Source organism: Monomorium pharaonis, chromosome 7, assembly GCF_013373865.1.
Source record: "Monomorium pharaonis isolate MP-MQ-018 chromosome 7, ASM1337386v2, whole genome shotgun sequence".
Taxonomy (NCBI): Eukaryota; Metazoa; Arthropoda; class Insecta; order Hymenoptera; family Formicidae; genus Monomorium; species Monomorium pharaonis.
In genome coordinates, this window is record NC_050473.1 from 18893552 (window position 1) to 18912772 (window position 19221).

The 19221-nt window shown below is 35.9% G+C and overlaps 3 protein-coding genes across 7 annotated transcripts; all 3 read right to left on the minus strand.

Moving 5' to 3' along the window:
• Positions 1-212: 212 nt before the first annotated feature.
• On the minus strand, positions 213-8967 carry LOC105839187 (zinc finger CCCH domain-containing protein 18). 4 transcript variants are annotated; one of them, XM_012685321.3, is made up of 8 exons: positions 8688-8967; positions 5776-6147; positions 4389-5537; positions 2728-3227; positions 2348-2601; positions 1834-2226; positions 1204-1587; positions 213-972 (listed from the first exon to the last, which is right to left on the minus strand). In XM_012685321.3, the coding sequence occupies exons 3-8, from the start codon at positions 5512-5514 to the stop codon at positions 561-563; spliced, it is 3069 nt and encodes a 1022-aa protein (XP_012540775.1). In that variant the 5' UTR covers positions 5515-5537; positions 5776-6147; positions 8688-8967; the 3' UTR covers positions 213-560. The 4 variants fall into 4 exon arrangements, with proteins under 4 accessions (XP_012540775.1, XP_012540774.1, XP_028050705.1 ...); XM_012685320.3 differs by having other exon boundaries at positions 5776-6168; XM_028194904.2 differs by having other exon boundaries at positions 8347-8967.
• Positions 8968-9621: 654 nt separating this feature from the next.
• On the minus strand, positions 9622-11340 carry LOC105839195 (allatotropin). 2 transcript variants are annotated; one of them, XM_036289936.1, is made up of 3 exons: positions 11241-11340; positions 10757-11019; positions 9622-10201 (listed from the first exon to the last, which is right to left on the minus strand). In XM_036289936.1, the coding sequence occupies exons 2-3, from the start codon at positions 11011-11013 to the stop codon at positions 10048-10050; spliced, it is 411 nt and encodes a 136-aa protein (XP_036145829.1). In that variant the 5' UTR covers positions 11014-11019; positions 11241-11340; the 3' UTR covers positions 9622-10047. The 2 variants fall into 2 exon arrangements, with proteins under 2 accessions (XP_036145829.1, XP_036145828.1); XM_036289935.1 differs by lacking the exon at positions 11241-11340 and having other exon boundaries at positions 10757-11232.
• A 1240-nt stretch (positions 11341-12580) lies between these two features.
• Positions 12581-19218, minus strand: LOC105839194 (WASH complex subunit 5). The gene is made up of 17 exons (XM_012685335.2): positions 19097-19218; positions 18765-18867; positions 18082-18273; positions 17346-17560; positions 16558-16924; positions 16203-16478; positions 15893-16118; positions 15572-15807; positions 15223-15474; positions 14953-15135; positions 14761-14877; positions 14502-14674; positions 14153-14415; positions 13693-13876; positions 13409-13629; positions 12968-13121; positions 12581-12877 (listed from the first exon to the last, which is right to left on the minus strand). The coding sequence occupies exons 1-17, from the start codon at positions 19216-19218 to the stop codon at positions 12724-12726; spliced, it is 3438 nt and encodes a 1145-aa protein (XP_012540789.1). The 3' UTR covers positions 12581-12723.
• Between the last annotated feature and the right edge of the window lie 3 nt (positions 19219-19221).

The window sequence follows — 19221 nt, forward strand, 5'->3', positions numbered from 1 at the left end:
GAATACTGCAGTAATTTCAATAACAACTGTATATCGACATAGTGTATATATATTTCTATTTTCTCTTAAAAAATCTTAAATTAAACCTACTACATTAAATCGATATAATTAATTTTCATAAAATCTGGTATATACGATTTTTAATATTATCTTGATATTGCAATTATATTATTAAATGTCAATATAATAAAATCATTTTATAATTTTTTTAATGATAAATCAATTATTTAATAATAAATCATTTAATAACATAATCATTTATATTTGTATCGTATATTTAATAAATTTAAATAAACATAAATTTGGAACTTTATAATTATATCTAAATGTATATATGCTAATGTTTACATGTACATCTTTTCGCAAAATACAAAAAGCAAATTTAATATTTGATAATTTGTTAATTTTATTGGAAAGTTATACGTATATCGGTATATTTATGTTATATCGGAATTTATATTAATCGTTTTTATTCGATTATCATACATATACGATCGATATTTGTTACTGTATTTAATCTCTATTCACGAGGAGCGCACGTTGTTAATGTCAAATCAATTTTAAACCTTCGATCTTTTACGCGCAATCGCATCTTCTACAGCCTTTAGCTGTTTCAACAATTCTTCGCGTCGTGAGCTCGCCTTCTTGGCGGCTTTGGCCGCCGCTGCGGCCACTTGCGCTTTGCTGTCGATCAACGGCGGTGACTCGATAGGCCGTTTTTTACCTGCCATAATTGCACTACGATCGATCTTTTTTACCGCTGTAGCGTTGCTCGTGGGCTTCAGTGTTAACTTAATCTGCTGCTTTGCACCGCTCAGCTTTAACGCATCGATGCTTTTAGAATCTTTGCGCGGTATCGGCGGCGTCGAACCCTTCCTTCTACGTGCTTCGCTGGAAGATGATGAGTAACTCGATTCGCTCGAGTCACTGCTGCTTCCGCTGCTTTCCGATCCCGAACTACTGTGAGACGATCTGAAATATATTTTTTTCCTTCTTTTTCTTTGTATTTATTCAATATTAATAGCAACTTAAATGCAATACAAGTCAAGAGGCACCTTATAAAATTAGATTTATTAATCAAGCGAATTTATAATATTAACTTTGTTATATTCATAATAAAAAAATAGAAATTTTTTAAAATCTTATATTCATATAGGATTTTAGTTTAATTACTTGATATTTAAAAAAGTAATCTTTTTGTACCTAGATCTAGAACGACTTTTAATGATTTTAGCCACAGCAGCCGCGGCTATAGCAGCCTTTTGCTCCCTTGCTTTCTCATGGTGGCGATGAGTCGAGAGCGGACTCGGAGCAGGTGGGTTCAGTCCGGCTCGTCGATGCAGCGTACCCGTCGTTGGGGAGATGGAACCCTTGGGTGGACGGGGAGAAGGAGCGGGTGGATTCATTAACATGGCACCTCGTTGAGGCGTGGCTGCAGTAACAGTCGGAGGATTCGAAGGTGGTGAAATGATAACGGTGGACTTGCTTTTGCCAGCAGAACGGGTTCTAGACGGGGGAGAGGGTGAGCGAGACCTGGATAGGGAGTCGTAAGAACTGTAGCTAGAACGACTGGAGCTACGGCTAGAACTAAAAAGACGACACTCTTATACGTTTCTATATATAACAAAATAACACGATGAACAATTAAAAGAAAAGAAACGCAATGCTCGGCCGATGTGTGTACCACACATTTTTATTTTCTTTTTCTCTTCGCGTGAGGATTATTGAATGTATTCTCGACAAGTCATCTTCAGATCTGAGAATTTTTGTATATAGAGCGTTCTTTTGTACATCTTCTGTATGATCAACTGCATGCAAACACAATAATAATACCTCGTTGAAGAATATGAAGATCCGGAGGAATAAGACTGACGACGGGACTGTCGGCGGGACGATGTGTTGCGGCGTACAGTGCTCGTCGGTGACTTGCGTCGCATCCACGGGTCCGCCCATTCGTCACCTCTACTTCTCTCAGCAGGAGGTGGCTCTTCCTCTCGCCAGGGCTTCGTCGGAGGGATACGTTCCACAATAACCTCCCGCGACGGTCGTTTGTGTTTCCTCTCGTACTTTTCGTAATAATCGCGCTCCCTCTCGCGCTCACGATCTCGCTCCCTCTCGCGATCACGGTTGTGCGGTGGCGGAGAAGCTGATTGCGCACCACGAGGAACCGCATGATAATCGAAACGCTCTCCTCGATATTCGCGGGACTCCTTGTAGTGCACTCGTCTGATTGTTGACAATAAAAAGGGAAAACAGATATGCGATTGCAAAGTGTTTCAGTAGGCCTAATAATATACAATATCATTTTCTTACTAAAGTTTAGCCGTATACGGTCGTCTTGTCTCACCTGTAATAATCGTTTTGTGGAGGATAATATCCTTCAGGTTCTTCAACATATCTTTCCGGTGTAAGTCGAGAGGACGATACTCTGCGTGGCACTTCTCTTGATGACGGCCATCTCTCGACCGGTGGCTCCGGACTAGCTGCTCTAACATAATATCCAGCCTCCCTGTCCAATTCATCCTGTCCCAAACTCAAGTTCATTTTCTTCTCTTCGAAATCCATATCAGATTCTTTGCGTTTATTCGCTTTACGCATCATCTAAATAATCGGGGGAAAAAATGTCTCTTTTGAAACTTGATTATATGTAAAATTTCAGGTTGAAAACTGCTTATTAAGTATTATAAACAACGTGCACAGAATATACCATATACAAGAGTAACTTACTTCCTTGGCATGACGCAGACCGCGTTCCCAGGCAGACTCAGCTGGCTCCTCCACCTTAGGTGCATGCGTGGGAGCACCGTAACCTGGTACCGACGGTCGCATACTTGGTCTGTCGATGTGTGATCTATACTCGTGTGGCGCGGCAGCGTGCGGTGGATACGCCATAGGCCTCACCATATCGAACATAGTGTAGTTACCTTTGTCGGTCACTCCCGGATGTAAAAATCTGCAGCTAACACCCCATGTACATTGTCCGCGACTATAAAAACGACACACCGGCCTTGGCTCAGTTTCCTCCGGACGCGCGTCATCTCCGTCGCTAAGCTCCCCTTCCTCCAATTCAGACTCCTCCTTCTCTCCTTCCTCTCCCTCTTCCTTATCATTTACCTCGCCAGATTCTTTCGATTTCGCCTTGTCCTTGTCTTTATCTTTGTCTTTCTCTTTGCTGTCTTTTTCTAAGTTCTCTTTAGTCTCTTTCGCAACAGGTGCCTCAGTTTCACCTATAATTTTATCAATTAAGTAAGTACAGTAAGTAGAGTTTTAGATACATTAGTGAAATATTTATTATTATGCAAACACAGGATAAGAAGGTCAAGAAGAACGAGCTAAAAAAAAGATTTAAAACATAGAGATATAGAGATATTATATCAAATTAAAAAATTTTTTTAACCACAGATAAGTATTAACTGTACTATTGTTAATCATCTTTAATCTCATATGAATAGAATAAATATCGATAATTTAATAAATCAGAAAAATTATAAATTGAATAGAGATCAGATAAAATATAGGATTAAAATAATGTAAAACGAATACATTTTATACCATGTTTGTAATAATGTTTGTAATAACAAGTCCGTTTCATGATGTCAAAAGAATGTGTCTATTTCCTTGTTTATCGGCGAGAAGAGTCAAAAAGAAAAAAATTTTTTAAAGTCGATCTAAATAGAAGTGTCAAAGAGAAGCGTTAAATAAATGCTTGAATCATGGTTCTTATCAGAGTTAATGCAGCTGGAAGTAATAATAAACCATTAATTTTATATGGATAAATATAATAAATGTAAACACTAGAAAAAGACTAAAACTTATTTACAATAATAAAAAGAAAAGCATATGTATCTAACTTTTTTTAAAATACTCTGCTTTATCAAGACAAAGAATATTGAATAATGTATACAGATTGTCATATTAAATAGAAATGAACCGACAATGTTATTAGAAAGTATCCCGAGTAAATAATAAAATCCATCGAGAAACTCAGTGTCTCTTCATTATAAGACACTCTCGGATAAAGAAAATACATTCATCGGATGTATTACTATTTCCCAATGCAATATAATTTTTCACAAATGTCCTTTCAAACCTTGCAAAAAAACAGATGGTTGCTTGTAGAGTGAAAAAAAAACATCTCCATTCCGGCATATGAGTTAAACTTGTTAACTTTGTTCCATTTTCCATTTTACATTTAATATGATTATAAGTATACTTAAAATAAAGTATGTATGTGTAAAATAAACCATATCTATTTATATATTTTTTAAACTCTTTTAATAAACCTGTCTTATATTTCAACGATAGGATCATCTTAAAATGTTCAAATATTTATGTAATTTCGATATATAAAAATTGAATTTAAAGGTTGAAACTTAGAATATATTTACCTTCATCACGTTCGTCTTTCCATTGACCGTCGGCTTCGAAGTCTAATTGCTCGCTTTCTTCTGTCAAGCCAACTGGTGCAGATTTGTCTTCCTTTTCCTTTGCATTTTCTTCGTCATTTACAATTTCTTGTTTGGCATCCTGTTCGTGAGCCTTATCCACTTCAGTATTTTGTTCAGTGGATTCCTCGGGACCGTCCATGCTCTCGAGATCGGACACATCCGACAAATCCTCGCCATGAGTCATGGGTGTAGGTTTAGATTTCAACATGGAGGACTCCGGTTCGTCCTCAATGTCCCCATCCGAGATTTGCTCACCGTCCAATTCATTGTACGACCCGTTCTTCTCCTCCTCGGGGGACCGAGGGCCCGAATGCGCCGGTGAGTGTTTATCCGACTCCTGATCATCCATGGGAGACGCCGGACCGGATTTGAACGACTTCGGCGAGCTCCTCGCCGATATCAAGGACTTGACAGAACTCGGACCCGATCTCGGCGACTTTGGCGAACTTTGCCTGGACTCGCTGTTCTTATAAGAATACGATTTTAACGAATTATCGGCAGATCTTTGCGTATCCGCCTCAAGGTCGGACGCCTTCGACTCGACGTCTCCGAAGCGCATGGACTTGGAGTCGTTCGACGGCGAGAGACTCGACCCGTTGTCCTCCACCGGTGAGCGCAACGAGTTGCGGTCCATTTGGGGCGAATCGAGCGAGTTGTTCCCCGAGTGGTAGGACTTCGGCGAGTCATTTGGTTCGTACATCGGCGACCCAATAGGCGACGCGATGGGCGACGGCGACAGAGGCGGTGAAGACTTCGACAGACTGCGAATCGACCTCAGCGAGCCTCCCTCCTCGCTGGGGGACATTATCCCGGATTGTTGCGACTTAGGCGACATCGGGGTAGATTGTGGCGACTTGGGCGACTCGCCGCCCGGCGATAGCGGCGATCGTGGAGACTTGCCGCCGGAGAAAGGGGAACTTGCGGCGGACTTTCGCCGTTCCTCCGAACCGGAGGAGTGATGCGAGTAGCGTGACGACGTCACCTCATCCCCGTCAGCCAGAGCGAGCCGATTCCTGCCCTCGTCGTAACCCTCCGATGAAGTACTGTCCGTACCAGAGTCGGACATGTTGAACTCTTCTTTAGTTCAGCCTGCAAATCAATCGAGACTCGTTAAAACAGCGACGGGCAACTTTAAACAGACGGAAACGGGAATGCCTTGAGATCTTATATTTAAATGTATTACAACCATTCCAATCTCTCTCTCTCACTCTCTCTCTCTTTCTCTTACTTGAAAAGTTAATTGTTATTTTTTTTATTCTTTGCTTTTCGGGCGTACCGACCGAATGTAGCACTGAATAATCTGCAGCATTAGCATCACAGAGCTTACCTGGGTCAATCAGTGTCTGTGAAGTATTCGCTCTTGATGGCACAACGCGCGCGATCCACGTTATCGTGTCGAACATACTTATATCACAAAACTTTCGACTTTCTTTCTCTCTTTTTACCTTATACAAAACTTTTCTCTTATACTTTTATTACTTTTATTAAACTGAACTTTTTCTTTTTACTTGCTCACATATGCGATACGATACTGTTTTTTGGTACTTTTCTTGGGCGCGGAACTTTTTGAACTTTCGCGTCGCTTTGAACTTTCAACTTGAACACAACACAAACTAAGAAAGTACGCGACAAACCACGCGAACCGTACTCTTTTTTGTACTGCACTAGCGAACGAAACTATAGCGAACGAACTTTCAACCTGAAAGAATATTTTTTGGGCCTATGGGGAATAAGGAAGAAATAAATCAGGAAGGAATATGGTAAGATAAAAGAGCGTATTGAAGAATAAAGGAAGCTTTAATGATGATGCACTCCCTAGTAGCGGTCAGGTGAAAGATTGCTTTTGGCAAAATGTAATTCAGTCGATTGATCGGCAAATTGTGATTTCAATTATTCATTAAAATTGTAATAGGTAAACTCTGTCAGTGCAAGCTGATGTTAGTTCTTTTCTAGAAGGAGACTATTTTATGATTGTCTTTTTCTTTTCTTTCAGAATTAAACTTTGCCACTTTGCAACAATTCTAATGTGTCGTTTATTAAAGCATTGGTTCTTTGTAAAGGAGACATTTGTATTGTGTGCACGTGTAAAACATTAAGGAATCCATACAGTGTCGATTGCAGTAATAATAACAATTAATCAAGAAACGCCAATGGAGAAACGACTTCCAGCTCCTGAAATGTTTATTGTCGATGAATTTTCATTAAACTGCTAGTTCCATTTTAGTGGTTTTCTGTTATTAAAATATTATATATAACTTGATATAAGATTTTCTTTACATTAAAATATTGGATCAATGAAAAAGTTTTGGCCCTTTTAGTGTTGCTCTTATTAGAGTGTCAACAATGGAAAATATTATGGAAAATTATACATTAGAAATTTAAAAAAAGCTGTCTATAACACAAAGTTGATCTCACTTAAATTATTTGCAGTGCTATCTTGTATTTATGAACATAAGTGTAAAAAAAGGATATATTTGTATAGAATTATAATAGAAGTTTCAAAAAGAAACAAGAGATGATGAATGCTAAAAAAACATTTGTGTAATAAATAAATTTGGAAAGTTTAGTGGTTTTTTCTTTATAGTAACTACTGTCTATTTCCTTGTCGAAACTCATATATTATAATCGCATGCAAATATTCTTTTTTTTTTTTTCAGATTCATCTTTACTTATACAAAATAACTATAAATCAGCATTAAGCATTTGCATGTGTAAAATATAAATAAATATAAATAAAATCTTTATCTGTATAATAAACATTTGTCATCAAATGATAATTCATTAATCATAGAAGATTCATGTTTATACACAGAAAAAAATATAGCCAATAACATATGTAATTGTGGGCTGCCAACTACAAAATATTCAATACAATAATATTTACTGTTAACCCAAATACAATGTTGATACTGCAATATATTGTATTAAGTATATCTGTAGTTGGCAGCCCGCAACTGCATATCTTATTGGATACATTACTTTTGTTTTCAGTGTAGAAATGCTGAAGATTATATATTCTATTTCTTACTTTTAATATTATTTATAATATATTTTTATTTTATTATTAATAAAAAGTTAGATATATTAACAATCTTATAACTTAACTACTTTTTTCTGTATTGTGTTATCCAGTTTATAATAATTTGCATGAGAAGTAATCAAAATGTTACGTAAACAGTAACTAAATAATCCATATAGACGCAATGTTGAAATTTATGGTACAACACTGCTGTAAATAATTCAAATAGCATAAACTTTTCTTATTGAATTTTTTATAGCTCTTGAAATCACCTATTAAAATATTTATTATTAGCACATTGTAGCAAAAGTAACGTCATCTCTTCAAAATAAGCCAAGCCACTTCTGCATCCAACAGTATTAATTCAATTATTTAACAATCATGCAATCAATACAAAATATAAAGAAGGTGTAAACAAAATTCTTAAGAGTGTAAAATATTCTTAATTTTGTGGCTGAATTTTTATCCAGAGTAGTTAATGTAAAGAAAATACTAGTAGTTCTCCAGAGCTAAATAGATCCAATGTAGCATTTGACGCAATATATCTTATCAAGTCTTCCTTTTTTCCAAATCCAAATCGCATATTTGTCTCTATTTACAAAGAGATAAAAGATGCAGCCAGGGTATGGAAGTCTTCTCTTTTTCCAGGACGTACGATTACCAAATGCCCTACCTTATGTAAAAGAATATATTCCACAATTGATTTCAAGAATAAAATTAAACATAAAAAAATACAAAAGAAATATGTTACTAAAGGTTTCTGTCTATATACTGGAGAAAAAGAGAAAAGGCGAATCGTGCAAGAACAAGAACGTTAACACGTCGCAATAAAGTGAATTACATAATTATATAAAATTTAGAAACATTAATTCCTCTTACTTGTGTCCTCCGTTCGTTGCCGTGACGTTTGGTTACTCCGCGTACGCACGTACTCGCTTTGTAGCGTAGATACGCGCGTTATCTCCGCGCGAGGCACGAAGAAGGTTAAGACAATCACTGCGATCGAGACTGCGACACGAGGAACACGCGGAGGCGTAAACTTGCGGGCGTGCGTGCATGCGTATGTGTATGTGCGTGTGCGTGTGCGTGCGATTCGGGGATGACGGGCATGGAAAAGACGAGGGGAAGTGCGGGGCGGTTTAGCACGGGGGTCGGCACCGTTAACGTTATTATATCCGCGTTCTGCCCGGGAGAAACGGGACGTCGATGGGGCGTCTTACCTTGGTACGCGCGGCCTCGAGGCGGAGACTCGACACTCTAAAAGAGTGTCTCCAAGGCGGCCGGCGTCACCCGCGATGCTGACGTTTCTCTCTCGCCGAGGCTCTCGCGAACGAGACCCGGCGACTCGCGTCTCTCCTCTACGACGCGGACGGCGCACGAGACTCTGCACTTCGACCCGCGTGTGAAAACACGGACCTGATACCTCGCTCTGGCGCAGATAACCACGATCCGTCGTGGCCGTCTACCAGTCGCGAAGGGAACAAAGCACAAGCACCACGAGAGGGGCGAGCAGGGGAGAGCGAGAGAACCGTGAAACATAAAGCCCGTGTCACACTACGGATATTGAAGATTGGATAAGGCCGGATCTACAATAGGTGTAGTAAGCCTTATGCCATAAGAAATTGACCAATTATAATCGAATATGAGAAGAATAATCGAATATAATTGGTTAATTCCTTATGGCTTAAGGCTTACTACACCTATTGTAGATCCGGCCTTAGACGCGATGTCCAACGAGCGACCGCCTTTCCGCTCATCTCTGTACGACCATTGGATATCGCGTGTCGCGCGCGACAGAAATCGCGCTGATATGCTGGAGCCATTAAGCCCGTTCTACATTAATCGTAAGCAGCCAGTTGCGACTTTCGACAGCCAATGAGCGCCTAATTTCTAGTTAAAGCTCGACAATCATTGGCTATCGCAAATCACAACTGGCTGCTTGCGATTAATGTAGAACGGGCTTTATGGCTACGTTCAACTTGACGCTATAACGAACGCTTTTTGATTGGTCCGTCAAACGCTTAGCATATATGTAACCGCTGCTGTCGATACGGCACAAATTGCAAGAAACCCAAGAGACATCTCACAACAGTTTCCAAAGCTATTCAAATTCGAATTTTGAAGATTAGAGGAGAACAGAATCAAGAACAATTCTAAAGAGGAAAATGTGCATATATTTTTCTCATCTACTTTCATTTCCGTATATATCCTTTGATTTTACATACATATGTTTTTAATTGAATAATTAAAAAAAGAAATAATCACAGTTACACAATACAATCAATATATACATATATTGGATATTTCTACGACACAGTTAATTGTACATCAATCGACCGTATGCTGTCAAATGAAAGAAAGAAAGAAAGAAAAAGAAAAATGTGCTTTCCATCTCGCCGTTTTTTCCCGTACAATTTCTATATAAGTATAAGTAGCGAAGAAATTACGAGAGTGAAGAGAGTAGTAATAGCATCTAAGAACGTATAATATTTCCAAGATATATATATCGAACGTTTTGTCTAAGAACTTAGAATGGGTGTCCTCCTACAAAACTCGCTGTTTGCATCTCGATCGCGAGAATTAAAATATCGCGAACTCATTCTCGGGCCTCGAGGGAGGTTCCGTCATCGATTCTTCTTGATCATTTCGATCGCTCTGCATCGACAGCTGTGTCAGTTTGTCAGCCAGTACGGGATTCGTCTGTATCATTCGGAGTAACGTATCCGCGGGCACGCTGCAATCGAGTTGTTCCAAGCGATACAATTCAAATTATGTTTAATAAACGTTAAAAATCAATTTTAAACGTTTAAATTGAAAGAGAATCAACCGTATTTAATTAACCGCATTTACGTTTTTAAAATATTTAATAAACACTGTAAAATTTTATTTATATAATAATTTAATTTTATGGTAATAAACTTTTCCATCCCGATAAAAATTTTTCTCAGAGTTCTTTGTATATTTTAAAAAAATTTTTTAATTTTATAACTTTTTTAAAAAATGTCAAAAATTTTTATATTAAAATTAAAACACTTTTCAGAAATAATTTCTATGTAATAGAAAAGTGTACATTTTTCAAGAAATCCTCGAAATCTTATTATATCGATATATTCTTAGATTTCTCATTCTATAATTAAAAAAAAAGAAATTTAAGATATTTTTTTCTAATCTTCAAACTTAAAAATAATAAAGTATTCTCAAAAATATGAAAAAAATTTTTATCGGGGCAATTCGATTTTCTCTTTTTAATCAGCTTTATTGCTTGCAGAATGTCCTTCGAGATACTCACACACGCGGCAAATTCCTCAGAACTGACAACGCGTCTCTCTCGCGCTCGCCAAGAACCGGGATCTCCGCAGGGCCGTCTCTCTTCCCGAATCCGATCGCCGTGGAGATGTACTCCGGTTTGAAACCACGGATCTCCCTCAGCTTCATCCGGTGCTTGAAGAAATGGGGATAATTATGATCCTTGGACGCCACGGCCGCCGCGATGAAGAAGGTTCCCGTGACGAAGGACACCAGTGCGATCGCCAGTATTGTCCGCATGATTGCCTAACGGAAAAGAAGAAGAAAGACGCGCATCGAACGCTTTAACGAACGCTTAGGGTGCGACAATATATATGTGCAATTATAATTAATTAATTATGTAATTGTTAATTGTTACAATTGCGCAAAGCGCAATCTTAGTTCCTTTATGAAGGTATTTCTTATTTCGTTTGTGGATCGATTTATGAAGCGACACATATTTATTTTTAACAGTATGAACTTCTTACGAGATCTTGCCAAAATGTCGGAGCATCTTGGGTCTACGTATTGATCTGACACAGACATCATTGCGCAGAGATGATCACATATTTTAATTGTAATTTATATACTTACTGCGTTACGCGACAGAAATTGATTATTAATGTGCACAAGATTTACAGATACATTTTTAATCTAAATTCTAAAAATTATTTATTAGGTACGTAAAACTCCTGTTTTTGCTTGGAACGTTTCATTGCGTAGAAGCAAAGGCAGTAAGTTTTAGAATCTATTGCAATATTGATAACAGAGATTATTGCGACTATAAATACAAACTGTGATGTGAAAAATTTAAGGATATCTTTTATAATTAATAATTTTCAGATAAGAGATTCATTTAAACTTCAACACGAGATGTTTCTCCATTGTCCAATCGTCTCTTCAACGTTCAATTTTTCTGTACAAAATGATAATTTGAATTGATCGATGGTTTCTTTGTCGAAGAGTGGTCTATCAGATTTAATTAAAATGAGAAAAAATTCGAAAATGACCGGTTTATGGCAGACGCGACAAAAATATAGCCTATTAACGTTTGTAATTAATTTAATTTCGATATATTTCTTTTTCTCCACGGATAAAGACGATAATTATTTTTGGACATGGGATTGACGGAGAAATTTTAACGATACGCGCCAGTTTCCCAGATTTTCAATGATTTCGAACGAAGAACACGTCGATTCGGTTCGTACGTGCGAGAGCCGAGAACTGGGCTCCGTGAGCTATTCAAGGCTCACGTCGCCTGTACGAAGCCGCCGACGTCGGCGTCGCGGCCGCCGTCGGGGCCGCCGTTGTAGCCGCCGAGAGCGATCGTATTTTCCACTAATTTCTTTAATGCGGCCGGCCAATCGAAGATGGTTTTATCGTCGCATTGAAATCTCCGTCGATGAGATGACCGTATTGTAATCGCACGGCGAAACCACATAGGAGGAGATTATGACGTGCGAGTCAACGAAGAGGCCGCCGGAACCGCCGGCGCCGCCGTCGCCGTTGTCTAGCCGCCGATGCGTATACGAAATTTCCCTGCAGTATACGACGATCCTTCTATCGCAAGAACACCTTTCGTGATGACGACGCCACGCCCACGCTTTTACGTAATTTATATCGTAGGCCATGCGTGTGTGTGACATTTTTTTCCGCTTCGGCGAAAGAGATCTGGCCGATAATGATAAAATTAAAAAAACAGAAGCGTAATTAAATTGCGCAAGTAGTAGAACCGTTAATCTCCTGAGTGGAGCCTAACTTTCGAATTACGGGTACAAAAAAATTTACGCGGTAGAAACGTCACGAGACATAAATGTCCATACAAAAATTCCTTTTATCTTCTTTTATTTACACAAAATATATAACTTCATAATGTAGGAATATATATATAATAATATATATAATAATAATTATATTTACAATATATAATGCATTATATGTAATGCTATTTCATGAATTTTGGATGCAGCGTTATTTTGTCATTTTCACGAGAGAATGATCTAAAACGACAACAGGTATTTCCTTGAGAATAAGAGAACGTGGAATGCCCGAGTACTTCACGAAAAGCTCCAAGAAATGAAGATTCGTAGCTCCTTCGGTTTCTGTATCACCACCTGTTTTCATACTGAAAGAACGTATTCTCATTAATAATATCTACTTCAAGCGATAACGTATTATCGCATTCGTAGCGTTAAGATTATGAAACTATTCTTACCTCTCCACGGTGACAAACGACAGGACGTACATGCAAAGATATTTCACGTAACGATTCATCACGGAAACATGGAATTGACGGAGAATCGTTTGTATTCCTATGGCAAATACCACAGCGTCAACGGGATCCTGATATTTCTTGCTTAAAAGACTTGCTGTAACAAATAAGTGAAATATTTGCTATGTTATTTAATCCTTACAGTACAATATCAAAAATGATGCCTTATTGGTCCAATCTTGTTTTTAATAATTTTTTTATCTGTTTAAAATGATTTTTAAAAGTCTCTAAAAACCCATTAATATTTTCAAGTTTCTAAAATAAATATATTTTTTTTAATATTAGCTTTAAAATTTTGAAAAATTTCTATAGATAAAAATCGATCGGACATGAAATATCCATGATTGAAAGTCAAATTTTACTACAAAATGCAATACAAGGCACCTGTATTTTTGCAGTAAAATAATTTGTTTAATTGCGATGCCGTGAACAGGAAAATAATCATAGCTATATTATCTATCTTCGGTGGTTTGATATAAACTTTGTTATGCGGATCACTGATGCCAGCCCAGTCCAGTCGTACGCTAAGTTCATGAAGTAATTCACTTTTCTCCGTTTCGGTCTCATTACTGCTATCTTTTTTCGCTATCTCGCACAAAATTGCCCTATAAAATAAAAAGGAATTAGAAAAGAGACCGCAAAAAATAAATTTTAATTTCTACACGTACGTATTTAACGTTCGTAGTGCTGCTTCCATGTGCTTCGCTTCAAATTTGCACGCGGTGTTCAGCTCGTACGCTATTTTTTTCCTGAGTAATTGATAGTGACCTATTTTCAACGTCCATTCGAGCGCCGATGACCACAATTTGCTGCTACTGGCGCTTATAGAATTGTGAAGTTTCGTAATATTACCTGAGGCATACGATCCAATATTTTATAACATTAATTATCTTATATTTTATATATTAATTATATTTTATTTTATATATTAATTATCTTTAATTTCCTTGATAAGATATTAATTAATTTAATTAATTTAAAAAATTGTTATATTAAAATTAGTTTTAATAATTTTAATATTAAATAATTTTATTATTCTTGATTTTCATCTTGTTTTATACTCTAAAAATCACTCTATAAATTTTCTTCTTACTGTCGAACACCTATATTTAAAATGCAAATTCTCACCTTTAGCACTGTCTAAAGAATTCAAAGTAGCTTCACAATCTTCTAACAACGACATCCACGTTTTATTCCGTATATTTTTTTCTATGTAGTGAGCTAAAGCTTCCAATTCCATAACAATGAAGAAAGAGATGAGTTTGTCCAGTCCTGACAATCCCGGCGTGCCTATAGTTTCCAATATCACCGAGAAAACTTTGTAATTCAAGACTTCATTTTGCGTTTTAATATCATACCATGCTAAAGAATGTTCTATGTAAACGGTGGTTCTGTAAAAAGGCACGCGAGTGAATTAGAGAAAGGCAGTACGAATGTTTCATAAGAACGAAATTGAATTACATAAATCATGCAATACCGGGGATCAGTAATACGGATGAGCTCTCTGGCGAGTCTACCCATGAAGGTCAGGGAGTTATTGTCTGTTGAAAATGCGTGTTTATCTTCTTGGAACTGCCTCCACGATTTTCCCGGCACCCAAGAGAACCCCCTACGTTCTTCTTCGACTGCATTGTTTATAATATACGTAATCTAAGAATGCGACATATTTAAAGTAGAATATACGCGCATACGAGTTTTTAAACAACTTATATATCGAGATCATATAATTGTCTCACTTCTTCATGCCATATCTTCAAGCTGTTTATATTAATATAATCCTGAATGTATTGAAAAGATTTTCTGTATCCATCCATAATTGAGGATAACTGATTCAGTTTTTGTAGAAGAGACATCTGGAGCAAATTAGCAATAATTAGACATATAATCCTAAAAGCTAATTAAAATTTTTCTCACTTAGCAGAATTTACCTTGGACTTCTGATCAAAATTGAGGCCGTTTTGTAAAGCCAAGGTAACTTTCTTGACAAGCTCCTGACGTATGCCGTCCTCCAAGAGACGATGCGAGTCAACCCTTAAAACTCCTAAAGAGACGCTTCTCAATGATAGAACACCCTTTGTAAAAACTGATACAGCATACGTTAATTTTGCCATCTGTAAAAATTAAAGGAAAAAAATAGTGTTTTTTTTTAAACAAATGCAACTCGCATGCAATTGGATTACTAAAAGGTATTAGCTGACCTGTAGTCTTTCAGCCAGTTGTGCATAATCTTTAAGTTTATCTTTGGGCAATTTAGTTGGGATCTCTTTAAATGAATTCGTTTCAAGATGCACTATTTCTGCCAGCAAACCGAATACAGTTTCAGGTATAATTTGCAAAACACGCCTTGCATAGCCCTCCAGTTCTCTGCTATAATATTGAGATACCGAGGACAAGTCTGCACTTCGCGCTTGATTTACCCTAAGTAACGGAGTTTCTAATGCTGACGCCATCTAAAAAATAACGTAAAATAGAATATATTTATACATCTGTGTATAATTTTCATATGGCATACGTCCGTGTATAATTTTCAATTGCATGTTTATTTACTTTGAGGAAAAGAGCTTTTAATTTGATGACAGTTGGTGGGTTTTTCTTTATGCTCTCCTGCATTACATCGATAAAAGATTCCATAATATTCCATGCGTAACAACAATCGGTCACGATATTTAAACTTATCATAATATCCTCAGATATGCTGCCTGTACGCAACATGTTGTGTAAAGTCTCACGAGTGTCAGCGAGATATTGCGAGATGTGTAGATTATTTTCTAACTGATGAAATTCTAGAAAAAAACATTCGGTATTGTAATGTAACACAAATGTTTGTTTAGTTCTCTAGAAAAAACATTTATTAATTCATTTCTTTACCCTGAACTTGTTCCAGTGCTTGTAGTAATTGCACTATTTTTCGGCCATCTTCTTGCTTTAATGAATCAATATGTTTACTTATTTCCATAAACCACATGTAAAGATTCTGGTTCTTGTCGATACCGTCTAAAGGTTTGGCGCCTCCAAAAATTTGTGCGAGATCGGTTATACGTTCGACGCATATCCCTTTATCTTTCAGCCACTTAGCTTCTTTCCCAAGCAAAAGCTAAATGTATAAAAAAATATATTTTAGTCCTTTTAATTATAAAGATATCTAATGACAAAGAGCGATAAATGATCTTAAACATACATCTTTATACATCTGTTTAACATCCTGTTCAATTTGAGCAGTGCTTAATAATAAACGGAGACATTTCACTGTGGTATATTTGCTCTCCATCACGACCAACTGACGCAGAGTGCGCGAACGTTTTGAGTCCTCTAACATTATGGTAGGCGTAGCGGTGTGCAAAAGAATCCAGTGCAACGTAACATTGCACTCCCTGACTAATTTGACTAGAGAACCCGTCGCGCTTTCGTCCAATGTGCCCGCTAATTGCACTTCTTCGGTCTCCTGTGTTAATTTCTGGAATATTTTTCGTACACATTTTTCTGTTATTTTGTATAAAAAAACTGTAAGAAAAATTTGTTAAATTTTTACCTACATCCATTTTGGCTCCGTATTTTTGTGCAATTCCTTTCACATTTGAATTTTCAAGCGTATTATTTAATGCCGTTCGCGCGGCTTTATACGATGACCACCAGTCGCACAGATTGATCACCGTTCCCATGTAAATGCTAATTACCCAATTGTCGGGGAAAAACCTGTCTACTATCTCCCTCATAATGGCAGTTTGCGTATGCAGTACAGTCGGTTTAAACGACAAAATTATGACTAACATCGACGCTTGCGTAGCTACTGCGGTGCTACGGTGCTCAGGATGCGGGAAGGCGAGAGTCTGATTATAAATCTCATCCGAGCGCAGCCGACCGACGACCATATCTACTAAAAAATCTCGTAAAGGTACTCTCCTAAAAAAGTGTATATATATTATAGAAATGTCTAAAGATTTGTTGCATTTTAAATAGCGCTAGGCATTAATTAAAGATTAATTTATATGTTAACTAAAATAATCAACTAAAATTATATATATATATATAATCATGATTAATGTAATCAATTAAATTAATTGCCAAACAATTTTATACAATTAACCGATTAAATGTTTATTTTATTAAAATAAGCTAAAAATTAATGATAAATGTATATGATGATTTAATCGATTATTAAAATAAATCAAACATTATTGTACAAAAAATAATATTAATTTATAATCTTTAATCTTATTAAAAAATTATATTTATCATTTTTACAAACAATTACAAATTAAAAGAATATATTCGTTATATCAAAAAAGTCTTTAAATCAAAATTAGTTGATAAATATACACACTTGAAATATTCCTCAGGATAATTAGCTGGTCTTTTTGATAATGTTCTCACGTATCCTGTTGAACGCAGCAGCATGCAAATATCGTCCACTCTCGTCGAAGAGGACCGCTGAGCATTATATCGATAGTAGGATACAAGTAACCTTTCGCGTATTCGTCCTTCAAAATGATAATCGACCAGCAGTAGCATGACACCATACAAGTAGACGGCTTCACACTGTACAAAATTTAATTACCCTATTTTAATTTACGCGTATACTCACAAGGCATAGTCTCCAACTCTCAAAAATTTTAAAAATTATAAAACTTTGACAATATATAGAAAATATCCTGAAATAAATTATCCTGTTTGTTGCCCTGAAGAGTTAAAATCAACTGCTAAAAATTGGTTTACTTTTTATTTTATCATTCATCAAAAGAAGATAGAATAAAATTTCACAGAGATAGTTACTTTTTTCCTAATAAAATTCAAATAAAATTCCAATTTATTGATTAAAAAATTTATAAAAACAAAATCATTTAAAAATGAAATTAACAAAAAGCTGGTTTTTGGGAGGATTAATTTTACTCTTTTACAGTTAATTCAAGTAACAAAAAAAAATTTAGAACACATCAGGATATTGTTTATGACAAAATTTCTTAAATTTTTTATTTTCTATATTGAAAAGTTTTTTGTCATCTGAGTTTCTGTCAAAAATAAATTTAACACAAGTTTATAAAAATAAAAGAAAAATATACCATTAATTGTTTTCCTTCCTCATTGAACATAATAGAGTCCACTGACTGATGTATATAAACACCATCTCCTAATTCATCAATGTAAAAATTCAGGTCTGTGACGTACTTGTGTATACTTTCAAAAGCCAAATAAAACCTTGTGAGTATGTCTGAAAAGTTATTCCGGAGCTCCTCATCAGTCTCTTGAAGTATCTGAAAGAAGATTTATACCTATCGAAGATATATTTCCTATGTTTTGTAACAATAACATTCTTCATAAAAATTTTTCTTAGAATTTTTTATATAATCTTTTTGTAAAGTGTTTGTATAATTTTATAACTTTTCAGAAAATTTCTCAGATTCTTTATAAAAAGTTTTAGGGCATTATCAGAAATGTTGAGAAAAGTTTATACTTTTCTAGAATTTTTCATGTAAATTGAGAAATATCCTAGAATTTCACAGATTTATCATTCTATAAAATTTCTGATAAATTTGAAAAAATTTAAAGTATTTTGAGAAATTATAAGAAATCTTAGAAATTGTAGAATATTTCAGAATTTACATATATAAAAAATTCAAAGAAAAGATGTAAATTTTCTCAATATATCTAAAGTGTTTCAAATACAAATTCAAAAAAAAAAATTTCTTATCTAGGATATAATATAATTAACTTATTAAAAACTAGAAAAAATGCTGATATTTACTGAGTCATCTTCTATCTTTTGTTCATAAACGGTGGCTGCCTTAAAGTATGCAAAGTCGATTATAATAGATCCATACTTCTGTATCAGTTGCTTCGAATCCAAGCTGTAATAATAGGAAAGCAATTATCAAGTGTATTTGTATAACATTATATAATTTATATAACAATAAAGTTTCTCTTTTTGTACAAACTTGACACAATATTTATATTCATTTAACAAAGTTTACGATTAAATTAACCTTTATTTGTAATACACTTTATTTAGCTGTATCCATAAAAAATGTAATATTATGTCTGTTATTAAATCAATAAGATACTTCCTAACAAACTGACCTAAAGACTGGCGGTACGTAGTCCTTCAGTCGCATCAATTCAGCTATGATAGCATTCCCACGAGATACCAGCCGCAACAAGTTTTGCCCGCAAACATTGTTGGCTGCCAAAAAGTCGCCCATTTC